The 13691-nt window shown below is 37.7% G+C and overlaps 1 protein-coding gene across 3 annotated transcripts in view; it reads right to left on the bottom strand.

Annotated features, from left to right (window-relative positions):
- The window catches only part of HACD4 (3-hydroxyacyl-CoA dehydratase 4), a 50522-nt gene that overhangs the window by 4098 nt on the left and 32733 nt on the right, over positions 1 to 13691 (bottom strand). For all 3 annotated transcript variants that reach the window (XM_045079669.1, XM_004761821.3, XM_045079670.1), the window contains one exon: positions 10066 to 10172. In XM_045079669.1, the coding sequence (XP_044935604.1) occupies positions 10066 to 10172 (107 nt within the window). The remainder of the gene's footprint in view (positions 1 to 10065; positions 10173 to 13691) is intronic.

Below are 13691 nucleotides of genomic sequence, written 5' to 3' on the forward strand. Positions count from 1 at the left end.
TACAATCCGTATCAAAATACCAATAGCATTTTCCATAAAATTAGAACAAATAATCCTAAAGTTGGTACAGAATCACAAAAGACCTGGGGGTGCCTGGGTGGCTCAGTTGGTTAAGCATACAAATCTTGATCTCCACTTGGGTCTTGATCTCAGGGATGTGAGTTCAAGCCCCGCCCTGGGCTCCACAATGGACATGGAGCCTACTTAAAAAAAGGGGGGGGGCACCTGGGTGGCTCAGTGGGTTAAGCCGCTGCCTTCGGCTCAGGTCATGATCCCAGAATCCTGGGATCGAGTCCCGCATTGGGCTCTCTGCTCAGCAAGGAGCCTGCTTCCCTCTCTCTCTCTCTGCCTGCCTATCTGTCTACTTGTGATTTCTGTCTGTCAAATAAACAAATAAAATCTTAAAAAAAAAAAAAAAGACATATAGATTAATGGAATGGGATAAGGAGCCAAAAAATAAACCCATACCTATATATCTTGTCATAACAAAGAAGGTAAGAATATACAATGGGGGAAAGATAGTCTCTTCAATAAATGATACTGGGAAAACTGAATAGCCACATTCAAAAGAAAAACTAGACTCCTTATGTCATACACAAAAATAAGCTCAATGGATTAAAGACCTAAATCTGAAACCATAAAATTCCTAGAAGAAAACAGGCAGCACACTCTTGAATATTTCCCTTAACAACATATTTATGGACAGCTCTCCTCAGGAAAGGGAAACGGAAGCAATATTAAACTATTGGGACTACACCAAAATAAAATTTTGCACAATGAAGGAAACCAACACAACAAAAATACAACCTACTGAGTTGAAGATACTTGCAAATTATTTATCTTATAAAGTGTTAATATTCAAAATATATGAAGAACTTCTACAATACCAAAACCACAATTTAATTGGAAAATGTACAGATGACATGAACATACATTTCTCTGAAGAAGGCATAAGATGTTCAACACCACTAATCATCTCAGAAATGCAAATCAAAATCACAATGAGATACCACCTCACACTTGTCAAACAAGTGTTGGCAAGGATATGGAGAAAAGGAAACCCTCTAGCTTCTAGTGTTGATAGGAATGTAAATGGGTGCAGTCACTGTGGAGAACAGTAAGGAGGGGGTGGGAGGTTGGGAGAACCAGGTGGTAGGTATTAGGGCGGTCACGTATTGCATGGAGCACTGGGTGTGGTGCAAAAAAACAATGAATACTGTTAGGCTGAAAAGAAATAAAAAAAAAAACAGTAAGGAGGTTTAAAAATGTATTGGGGAGGGACTGCATGGAGCAATGGGTGTGGTGCAAAAATAATGAATACTGTTACACTGAAAAATTAAAAAAAACATATATCCTACTCAAAAAAAAAATACACACACACACACACACACACACACTTCTATCTCCCATATGATCCAGTAATTCCAAAACAGTTTTTACCTAAAGAAAACAAAACCATTAATTCAAGAAGATACATGATTTACAATAGCCAAGATATGGAAGCAACCCAAGTGTCCATCAATAGTTGAATGGATTAGATGTGGTGTGTACACATGCACCACACACACACATAAATATATATAACGGAATATTAGCCATAAAAAAGGAGATGTTATCATTTGCAAGAACATGGTGGGACCTAGAGGATATTATGCTAAGTGAAATAAGATACAGAAAGACAAATGCCATATGGTTTCATTTATATATGGAATCTAAAAAACAAAAGAAAAAAAAGGAGAAACAGATCCATAAATACAGAGAACTAATGGTTGCTACAGAGGAGGGGTTGGGGGGCTTGGGCAAAATGGGTGAAGGGGAGTGGGAGATAAAAGCTTCCAATTATGGAATCAGCGAGTCACAAGGCTAAAAGGTAAAAGATAGGGAATCTAATCAATAGCATTGTCAGTGTTGTATGGTAAGAGATGGTAGCTGCATTTGTGGTGAGCATTCTGTAACAGAGTTGTTGAAGTGCTATGTTGTACACCTGAAACTAATGTAACATTGTGTGTCACTATAGTTCAAAAAAAAAAATCAGTGGAGCTTAACTCCAGGAATGTTAAGAATCAGTAGGCTTAATGCCGGGAGAGCCAGAGGGCAATAGGAAACTGAGTCCCCTCACTTAAGAACCCAACATAATAAGTAACTTGGCGGAGACACAGTGCAGAAGCAGCAGTTTGCAAAGTGCCTGGGTATATGTAAAGAAAATTTATTGACTAGTCTTGGGTTGTGTGCTGGAAAGGCAAGGATCTTCAGATTTCTCTGGGAACAAAAGTGCTGACAGGTGCCATTTCTCTTCCCCTCTCCCAGCCTAGATGGCTAGTCACTTAGGGGAGCCAGTGCTACCACTATCTTGCTAGCACCATGTGACTGACCTGACCCATTCAACCTGCCCCCTTGAGCAGGCAACCCTCAAAGGGGCTTGTGCCTCCCACACCCTGCAGAAAGGCCTGGCAGGGACAAAGCTACTCCAAAATGACTCCTTCCGTGGGGAGGGAAGAAATAAGCCCCACAAATCAGTGCACCCACAGTTTCAGCAGCCTAGGCTCTTAGCTGGCTGTGTAAGGAATAAAACCTCTGCTTTGGTGGAATAGAAGATGTGGCAGCAAGGCTAACTGCAGACACCTAGGCTGACTGCTGGTCTTCCCACCAACTAGTCACAGAGGCCTCAAACAGTCCTCTCAACAGTGTAAGGACCAAACCTTGCCCAGTGTGCCTACAGCAGGCAAAGTGGGTCATGGCAACTGGCTGAACTGAAAGAAACTGTGGTTCAGCCATAACAGTGGGGCATGTTTAGCCCACACAGTGGATATCCCCAAAGTGCCTGATTTTGAAGAGCAAGAGGAAGGTGTGCTACAGGGCTCCACAGGGCGCCTTCAACATAAGGCCACTACTTTCAAGACCAGGAGACATAACTAACTCACCTACTAAACAAAAACAAACACAGAGTTAGACAAAATGAGGAGGCAGAGGAATATGGCCCAAATGAAAGAATAGAATCACAGTAGAAGAGCTAAATGAAATAAACAACCAATGTGCCTGATAAAGAGTTCCAAGTAATGGTCATAAAGATACTCACTGAATGTGAAAAAAGAGTGGATGATCTCAGTCAGAACTTCAACAAAGAAAAAGTACAGAGCTGAAGAAGTCAAAAAATGAAATAAATACACTGGAAGGAATCAAGAGCAGATCAGAGGATGCAGAAGAACAGATCAACAATCTGGAAGACAGGGTAATGGAAAGTAATCAAAGTGAACAGCAAAAACAAAAAAATTAAGAAAAGAGTTCAGTAAAGGGAACTCAACAACTCTGTGATGAGTAACAACGTTCACATTATAGGGATCCCAGAAGAGAAAGAGAGAGAAGGGAGTAGATAACTTATTTGAAAAAATAACTGAAAACTTCCCTACTCTGGGAAAGAAAAGATCTATCCATCACATTTCAGGAAGCACAAAGAGCTCCTAACAAGATAAATCTAAGGAGGTCCATAGCAAGACACATAATAAATAAAATGGCAAGAAGAAGTGATACAGAGGGAGTTTTCAAAGCAGCAAGAGAAAAAACCATTACCCACAGGGAAATCCCCTATGGCTATCAGCTGATTTTTTCAGCAGAAACTTTGTAGGCCAGAAGGGAGTGCCATAATTAGACCAGAGGGCCCTAACAGATATATACAGAACATTCCATTAAAAAAAAAAAAAAACCCAACCAAAAAACCTCAATATGCATTCTTTTAAAATGCACACAGAACATTCTCCAGGATACATCAAACGTTAGGCCATAACACAAGTCTCAAAATTTTTTTTAAAGAGACTGAAGTCCTATCAAGCATTTTTTCAACCATGACAATATAAAACTAGAAATCAATTATAAGAAAAACTCTTGAAAGGATACAAATACATGAAGGCTAAACAACATGCTATTAAACAATGAAATGCTATTAAACAAAGAAATCAAAGAAAATTTAAAAAAATACATGGAGACAAATGAAAATGGAAAAAATTGCAGTGAGAATCTTTGGGATGTGGCAAAAGCAGTCCTAAGAAGGAAGTTTATAGCAATACAGGCCTATCTCAACAAACAATATGACTCTCAAACAATCTAAACTTACACCTCAAGGAGCTAGAAAAAGAACAAAGCCCAAAGTTCGCAGAAAGTAGAAGGAAGGAAATAATAAAGACTATAGTAAAATTAATTGAAAAACTAAAAAAATAAAAACAAAAAAACCCAGATCAATGAAACCAAGAACTGGTCCTTTGAAATAACCAAAATTGGTAATTCTTTAGCCAGACTCATCAGAAAAAAGAGAACTAAAATAAAATTAAAAATGAAGAAATGATAGCAGAGAAATACAAAGGATTATAAGAGAATATGATGAAAAATTATATGCCGACAAATTGGACAACCTAGAAGAAACAGATAATCCTAATATACATCTCCCAAAAGTGGAGGCATCCCTGGGTGTCTAACTCATTAAGCATCTGCTTTTGGCTCAGATGATCCTGGGGTCCTGGGATCGAGCCCCGCATCAGGCTCCCTGCTAAGCAGGAAGCCTCCCTCTCCCACTCCTCCTGTGTGTGTTCCCTCTCTGTGTCTCTCTCTCTGTCAAATAAAATCTTAAAAAAAAAAAAAAAAGTGATTCAGGAAGAAATAGAAAATTTGACCAGACCAGTCACTAGTAAAGAAATTGAATCTGTAATCTAAAACTCCCAACAAACAACAGTCTGGGACCATAATAGCCTCACAGGTGAATTCTACCAAACATTTAAAGAATTATTCCAAAAAACAGAATAGGAAGGGAAATTCCAAATTCATTCTATAAGGCCATCATTTCCCTGATTTCAAAACCAAAGACACTGTTAAACTAAAACAAAAACAAAACCCTACACCCCAGTATGATGAACATAGTGCAAAAACCCTCAACAAAATATTAGCAAACTGTACACAACAATACATTAAAAAGATATTAGCAAACTGTACACAACAAAATATTAGCAAACTGTACACAACAATACATTAAAAAGATCATTCACCACAAACAAGTGAGATTTATTCCAGTGATGCAAGGGTGATTAAATATTTGCAAATGAGTCAATGTGATATATCACACGGACAAAAGGAAACATAAAACCTATAGGACCATTTCAATAGATGTAGAAAAAGCTTTTGACAAAATACAGCATTCATTCATGTTAAAAACTCTACTAATGAAATGGGTTCAAAGGGAACATACCTCAACATAATAAAGGCCATATATGAAAAACTCACAGCTAACATACTCAGTGCTTAAGAAACACGGGTTTTTCTCTAAGATCAGGAACAAGACAAGGATGTCCGCTCTCACCACTTTAACTCGACAGAGTACTGGAAGTCCTAGCTGCAGCAATCACACAAGAAAGAGCAGTTTTCAGGGTGCCTGGGTGGCTCAGTGGATTAAGCCTCTGCCTTCGGCTCAGGTCATGATCTCGTGGTCCTGGGATCAAGTCCCACAACAGGCTCTCTGCTCGGCAGGGAGCCTGCTTCCTCCCCTCTCTCTCTCTCTACCTGCCTCTTTACCTACTTGTGATCTCTGTCAAATAAATAAATAAAATTAAAAAAAAAAAAAGAGCAGCTTCCAAATTGGCAAGGAAGAAGTTAACCTAACAATATTTGCAGATAACATGCTACACCACATACAGAAAACCCTATAGACTCCACCAAAATACTATTAGAACTGATAAATAAGTTTAGTAAATTTGTAGGACACAAAATTAACAGAATTTTGTTACGTTTCTTCTATATGCTACTAACCATTTATACATGCACAAAAAGAACAAAATACCTAGGAATAAACTTAACTAGTGAGATGAAAGACCTATACTCTGAAAGCTATAAGACTTTGAAGAAAGAAACTAAAGATGACACAAATAGGAAGATATACCATGCTCACAAATGGGAAGACTATCATTAAAATGTCCATACTACCCAAAGCAAACTAGATTCAGTGCAATCCCCACAAAAATGCCAATAGCACTTTTCATAGAAAAAGAATAAATAATCCTAAAATTTGTTTAGAACCATGAAAGACCTTGAATAGATAAATCTTGAGAAAGAAGAACATAGCCAGAGGTATCACAATTCCAGTTTCAAGATACATGACAAAGCCATAGTAATCCAAGGATGGTAAAATGGATACACAGATTGATGGAACAGGATAGGGAACCCAGAAATAAACCGTGCCCATACAGTCAGTTTATCACAAAGGCAAGAATTTAGAGTGGGGAAAAGACAGCCTTTTTAATAAATGGTGCAAAAAACAAAAACCAAAAAAACCTGGGAAGCTGCTTCCAAAAGAATGAAATTGGACCCCTTTCTTAAAACCCACACAAAATTAAACGCAAAATGGATTAGAGACCTAAATGTGAACCCCCAAACCATAAAACTCCTGCAAGAAAACATAAGCAGTCATCTGGACATCACCCTTAGCAACATATTATAGATGTCTCCTCAGACAAGGGAAATGAAAGCAAACTTATTTGGGAGTACAACAAAATAAAAAGCTTTTGCACAGCAAAGGGAACTATCAACAAAATGAAAGGCAACCTACAGAATGGGAGATGATATTTGAAAACAAAATATCTGACAAAGGGTTAAAGTCCAAAATATATGGAGAACTTATACAACTCAATACCAGACAGTTGCTTAACTCTCTTATTAAAAAAATGGGCAGAGGACCTGCACAGCCATTTTTCCAAAGACATACAGGTGGCATACAGACACATGGAAAGATGCTCAACCTCACTTATCATCAGTGAAATGCAAATCAAAATCATAATGAGATATAACCTCACACCTGTCAGAATAGCTGGTATCCAAAAAAACAAACAAACAAAAAAAAAAAACAAAAAACAAAACAAAAACCCCAACCCCAAAAAACACATGTTGGTAAGGATGGGAAGCAAAAGAAACCCCATACACTGGGGTGGGCAGGTAAAGGTACAGCCCCTGTGGAAAACAGTATCGAAGTTCATCCAAAAAATTAAAAATAGAACTACCATACCAGTGAACTCACAGTTACTAGGAAAGTTCACATTCAAATACTAATTGGGAATGGGTTGAGCAGTCTTATAGAGACCCTCAGGTTGAATAGACACGAGTGCACTGTATGTGTGAATGCTTCAAATATACCTAAGATTTTGTCTTAGATCTTTTCTTCTGAGAAATTACTGCTTAATAAGATGGGTAATTACAGTGTTAGCTTAAAAAAAATAAAAGCAGTATCATATCCTCCAGTAATTCCACGACTGCTTATTTATCCAAAGAAAACAAAAACACTAATTGGAAAAGATAAATGCACCCCTATGTTTACTGCAGCATGAGTTACAATAACCAAGATAAGGAAGCAACCCCAGTATCATCAATAGATGAATGAATGGGTAAAGTAGATGTGTTTATGTGTTCAAGATACACACACAGTGGAATGTTACTTGGGCATAAAAAAAAGAGAGAGAGAGATTTTGCCACTTACAAGAACATGGATGGACCTAGAGGGTATTATACCAAGTGGAATAAGTCAGATAGAGAAGACAAATGCCATACGATTTCATTTATATATGGAATATAAAAAATAAAAGACTTAAATACAGAGCACCAACTTATGGTTGCCAGTGGGGAGGTATTTGGGGGACACACTAAATAGATAAAAGGGATTAAGAGGTAAAAACTTCCAGTTATAAAATGAGTAAGGCATGGAGAGGGAAAGTACCGCATAGGGAGTAGAGTCAGTAATACTCTGAGAATGTCATACAGTGACACATGGTGGCTCAGCTTACTGTGGCAAGCAATGAGTAATATATGGAACTGATGAATCAAACTAGGTTATATACCTAAAACTAATGTAACACTGGATGTTAATTATACTTCAATGAAAATAAAGAGGAGGTTCTATGAAGTTATATCTCACATACGGATTTTTATGACATTTTATGAAATGATAATGAACTATGGTTATGTAAGAGGCTATTAGCATAAGCTAGGTGAAGGGCACACGTGAACCATACACCATTTTTGTAATTTCTTGTAAGTCTAAAATTATTTGTAAATTAAAAAAAAAAAATGAGAGACAGAAGAAACGTTGGGCAACCAAGGCCGCGATGGCTAGCCTGAGCGGGGTGAGTGGCTCGGCCACAGGGTCCGCAGCTGACCTGCCGTCGAAGACTTCCAGATGCTGTGCCTAAGTTTCTAGCAGTTAATCAGTATAAACTGATGATCTGGCTGTCTACACACCTTGCTTTTGTCTTTGATGTTATTGGATGGGAAAATACAGTTCTTTAAAAATATTAGAGTCCTCAAAAGTCAGCCAGGTTTTCTGAACCACATCTTTTTATACTTTAGGGCATTTAAAATATAAAGAAACATGTGAAGATTAAACTTCAGTGACCCATTTCCTGCCACCCAGAATTATTAACATTTTGTCACATATACCTCCAGACTCCTTTTCTACACATACACTTTGCTTTTTAATTGCAAGAATAAGTTAATGAATCTCATTTCAAAAAAAGAAATGGGTTTTATGGCAAACATACTGGAACATGGCTTTCCCAGAAAGGTGAAGGCTTAACGTTATCAAATAATGAGAATGTACAAGTTTTCTATAGTTATTCATCCTTTATTTTTAGGAAAAGACTACTCCCGTCTCTACCTTAGTCCTTTATAATATATTCTTTATGGTATTTTTCATACAATATAATAAAGCAATTTACTTAATAAATGTTTCAATGAGTGAAGAATTTCATTCTCAAAGAAATGAGCAATCCAGTTTTTTTTAGTTTTTAGGAATATTCTCTAGATTCTTTTGGCTTAGTCTGTTCTAAAAATTAGTAACTCTTTTGAAAGCAAAACAAATTATAAAGTTCTACCTAATATGATTTACTATAAATTTTTCTCTGGTCATCAGTACAAAACATGTGGGTAGACTATATACACTTTATGATTTTCGCCAATGTCACTATTTTATTTTAAATTTCTTTTTCTATGTTTTCCCTGACTTTCTTAATTTCTTTATGCCTTCTGTTTTCAAAAATTTTAATGTTTCAGAAAGTTCCTTACCAGTCTGCCAAATCCATTATGGAAGGAAGCATATATTCCCCTAATATCCTCAAGCTTTTTGCAAACTGATGAATTTTATTTAAGTTTTAGGTTTACATTTAGGCTAAGTAACTAGCTGAGTTCATACTGTATTCAATAATTTATTCAGTGTTTATTGAGCATATATATTGGGTGCGTGAGAAAAAGGGAAGCAAGGAAACAACAAACCCATATCCCCAAGTTGCTTAGAGGATAGACAGGAAACAGAGATTATTCAAAGAATCACACAAACGTCTAATCACACCTGAGACAGGTCTTATGAAAGAGAGATTCATGGTGCTGTACTGAGGGCAGGGGGCGGGGAACAGACTTACTTGAGAAAGTTGAGGAATGCTCCCCTGAGAAATTGATGACGATCTAAAGGTAGAGTTAACTGTTCCTGGCAGACAGTGTGATGCACGGTAGATAGTCAAGTAGGAAAGATAATCCAGTCAGGGGGAACTCAATTTCTATGCACTAAAAATAATCATTGGGGCGCCTGAGTAGCTCAGTTGGTAAAGCATCCAACTCCTGATCTCAACCCAGGTCTTGATCTCAGGGTCATGAATTCAAGCCTCACCCTGGATGTGGAGCATACTTAAAAAAAAAAAAAAAAAAAATCACTGAGTCACTAATGTTAAACCCCTTTTGGATGAGTAAACTGAGAGAGGTTAAATGATTTGCCCAAAACTCATACAGTGAGTTAATGAAGTTAAGGGCCTGTACTCAGATGTCTTCATTCCTCATCTAATATTCTGTCTACTGTGCAAAGCTGCTTCCCCCTCTAACTTTGTTTCTTAATGTTTTGCTTTTTTGCATCAAGGGAAGTGTGCCAGGAATGACCCAATGAGTCAGCTGTCCGCTAGCAGTAGCAAAAATAGTAATTTAATCATCAAAAAGTTAAGTGAACCATTATAAGTAGATTGCTTTTGTCAGGAAACAATAATGCAAAGTCACTCTTACCTTCAGCAAGAACACACAGAGGATAAACGGGCATCCACAGTGTCTGACTGAGCCAGGTCAGGACGGTGTAGGATATCCCTACGACTGACAACATGCTGTAAGTGTACCTAAAACAAGACAAGGAGCTCAGAAACATCATTTCTCACTGATATCTGGGAGAAGAAGAGAAGAAAATACCTTACACTGTAATTAAACACAGAGATACAAGTGGAAAGTTTAAATTCCAAACCTTATTTTCTACCATTTAAGTGGGAGGTAAAAAAAAGGGGGGGGGGGCAGGGGAGAGAACTGTGTCAGTCTGGCTTGTCTCAGGGGTTGGACCATGGATAATTATGGAGGTAAACAAAGAAAAATGAAACCCTTACCCCTCAGCAAATTACACCTTTCCCTGAAGAGTGAATTTAGGTTCACTCAGAAGCTAAGCCCATTTTATCCAGTATGCAGCTGCGTTTTTAAAAACAGACAGACTTGTAAATATTTAGGTAATGAATTTTTAAAACACAAGTGTGACTTCCAAGTCCTTATTGGTCATCCTTCTGCTCGTGCAGTTGGGCTACGCTGTGTGATCAGTTAGAGAGCCAGCCTTAGAAGCTTGTTTCGAGTGCAATAGCTGGTTTTAAAGCTGCCTTCGTGATGTAATGGAGGAAGTATTCTGCATCTTTTTGTTTCTCTGACTAGGCAGTGGTTCTCAAGCTTAAGCGGACATCAAAATCAACCAGAGGTCTTGCTAAAGCACACACTGCTAGGCCAAATGCCCAGAGGGTCTCATTCCGTGGGTCTCAGGTAGAGCCTGAGAATTTCTATTATAAACAAGTTCCAGGTGATGCAGATGCCACACAGGGCTAGGGTCTGTACTTTGAGAACTACTGGAATAGGCAGTACATAATATGGCAAAACAAAATCCAAAACCTTGAGAACATGAATGGAGAAAACTAAACCTTTATCCCAATCTAGGACCTCGATTTCATTCCTCAGAGACAAGGACCAATGCCAGTTTCTTATATATCCTCTTGAATACTCTTGTAATTGCTTATCTCTGTATATAAAAACCATATACCAACAGTGCAAGCCTTCACTAAACATGGCATATTATCAAACTTGATCTGCACCAATCTCGAAAACGGCATCTATTTTTTTTTAAAGATTTTATTTTATTTATTTGACAGACAGAGATCACAAGTAGGCAGAGAGGCAGACGGGGGGTGGGGGGGAAGCAGGCTCCCTGTTGAGCGGAGAGCCCGATGTGGGGCTTGATCCCAGGACCCCGAGATCACGACCTAAGCTGAAGGCAGAGGCTTTAACCCACTGAGCCACCCAGGTGTCCCTGGCATCTATTTTTTATTACAAGAGTAGATAAGCATCTTATATGTTTAAAACCACTTTTGATGAAGTCCAGTGTATCTTCTTTCTTCTGTTGCTTTGTTTTTGGTGTCTGAGAATCCTCTGCCAAATCCAAAATCAAAAAGGCTTACCTCCATGCATTCTTGGAGTTTTATAGGTTTAGCTCTTACATTTAGGTTTTTTGATCCATTTTAATTTTTGTATATGGTGTGAGGTAAGGATCCACGCAGATGGACATGTCATTATCCCACCACCATCTGTTGAAAAGACTATTTCCCCAGCCCCATTTAATGGTCTTGGTCCCTTGTCAAAAATCAATCAACTATAAATGTGAGAATTTATCCCCAGACTATCAGTTCTATTCTGTGCTATATCCTTAGGCCAGTATCACATTCTTTATTATTATGGCTTTGTAGTGAGTTCTGAAATTGAGAAGTGTGAGTCTTCCAACTATGTTCTTCTTCAAGATTGCTTGGGCTAGTAAGTTCCTTAAATTTCCATATGAGTTTTAAAATCAGCTTTGCAATTTCTGCAAAGCAGCCAGCTGGGATTCTGATAAGGATGGCACTGAATATATAGATCAATTTGGAGAGTGTTGCAGTCTTATTAAGTTTTATTAAGTTTTCAACCCATAAGCATGGGTTATCTCTTAATTTAGGTATTTTTAAATTTCTCCCAATAGGATTTTAAAGTTTTCAATGTGTAAGTTCTGCACATCTCTTGTTAAATTTATTCCTAAGTACTTTATTTTTTGGATGCTATTATAAATGAAATTTTTCCTTAATTTTATCTTAAAATAGGTCATTGCAAGTGTATAAAACACAATATACAAAAATAATTTTGTATATTGGTTTTGTATTCAACAACCTTTCTTTACTGGTTTACTAGTTCTAGTACTTTTAGTGGATTCCTTATGATTTTATGTACAAAATCATATAACCTGCCAACAGACTTTACTCCTTCCTGCCTTTCACAAAATTTCCTTGCCTAACTGCCATGACGAGTATTTCCAGTACAATGCTGAATAGACGTGGCAAGGGTTGGTTGTACACCCACCCTAGTTTCACTCATCTTAGGAAGAAACTAGTTTTTTAACATTAACAATCATCTGGATGTGGTTTTTTTTTTTAATAGATGCCCTTTTCTAGTCCTTGCATTTATTTATTTAAGATTTTATTTATTTGAAAGAGAGAGAGTATGCACAATTAGAGAGAGTATGCACAATTATGCACAATTAGCAGAGGCAAAGGGAACAGCAGACTTCCCACTGAGCAGAGAGCCCTATGTGGGACTCAGTCCCAGGACCCTGAGATCATGACCTGAGCTGAAGGCAGATGCTTAACTGACTGAGCCATCCAGGTGTCTCTCTAGTCCTTGCCTTAAAAAAAAAAGAAATTTTAGGGTAAGTTCAGAAGATAATTCCACCCCAACATCACAGAGGGGAAAAAACTGAGTTTCGAAAAGGCTACATGCTTAGAAATTTTACTTCCAAGTTATAAGAAAAGAAAGCCTATTCATATACAAAAGCTTGTACATGACTATTCATAGCGATATTCCTCATAACCAGAAAGTATGTCCATCAGCTGAAGAATGGATAAATAAAAGTGGTACATTGCTATAATGGAATGTTATCCATAAAAGGAATAAAATACTGATAAAAAGGAATGAAATACTGATACATGTTATACCATAGATAAACCTTGAAAACATTAAGCTAAGTGAAGGAAATCAGTCACAAAAGGCCATATACAGTATGGTTCCATTTATATGAAATGTCCACAATAGGTGAATTCATAGAGACAGTATGTTAGTAGTTGCCAGGGCTGAGAGGAGAAAATGGGGATTTTACTGCTAAGAGGTTTGTGGTTTCTTTATAGAGCGCAGTGAAAATGTCCTCAAATTAGTGATGATAGTTACACATCTTTGAATACACTAAAACCCACAAATTTTCTATTTTATATGTGAATGTTGGGTGCCTGGGGGACTCAGTCGGTTAAGTGTCTGACTCCTGATTTCAGGTCCAGTCATGATCTTAGGCTCCTGAGATCGAGCCTTGTATCTGGCTATACCTGAGTGTGGAGTACGCCTGCTTAAGAATCTCTCCCTCTCCCTCCGCCTCTGCCCCTCCCTACCCCGACACTTGCTCTAATTAATTAACTAATTAATTAAGAAATAAATAAAAGGTGAATGTTAAAGTACATGAATTATCAAAATTCTTCTGTTTTTGAAGGTTCAGTGGGATGTCCAAGATTATACAGCAAGTAGTTGCAGTGGGATGCATCCTA

This window comes from Mustela putorius, unplaced genomic scaffold (assembly GCF_011764305.1).
Source record: "Mustela putorius furo isolate JIRA1106 unplaced genomic scaffold, ASM1176430v1.1 tig00000421_pilon_pilon_pilon, whole genome shotgun sequence".
NCBI classification, from domain to species: Eukaryota; Metazoa; Chordata; class Mammalia; order Carnivora; family Mustelidae; genus Mustela; species Mustela putorius.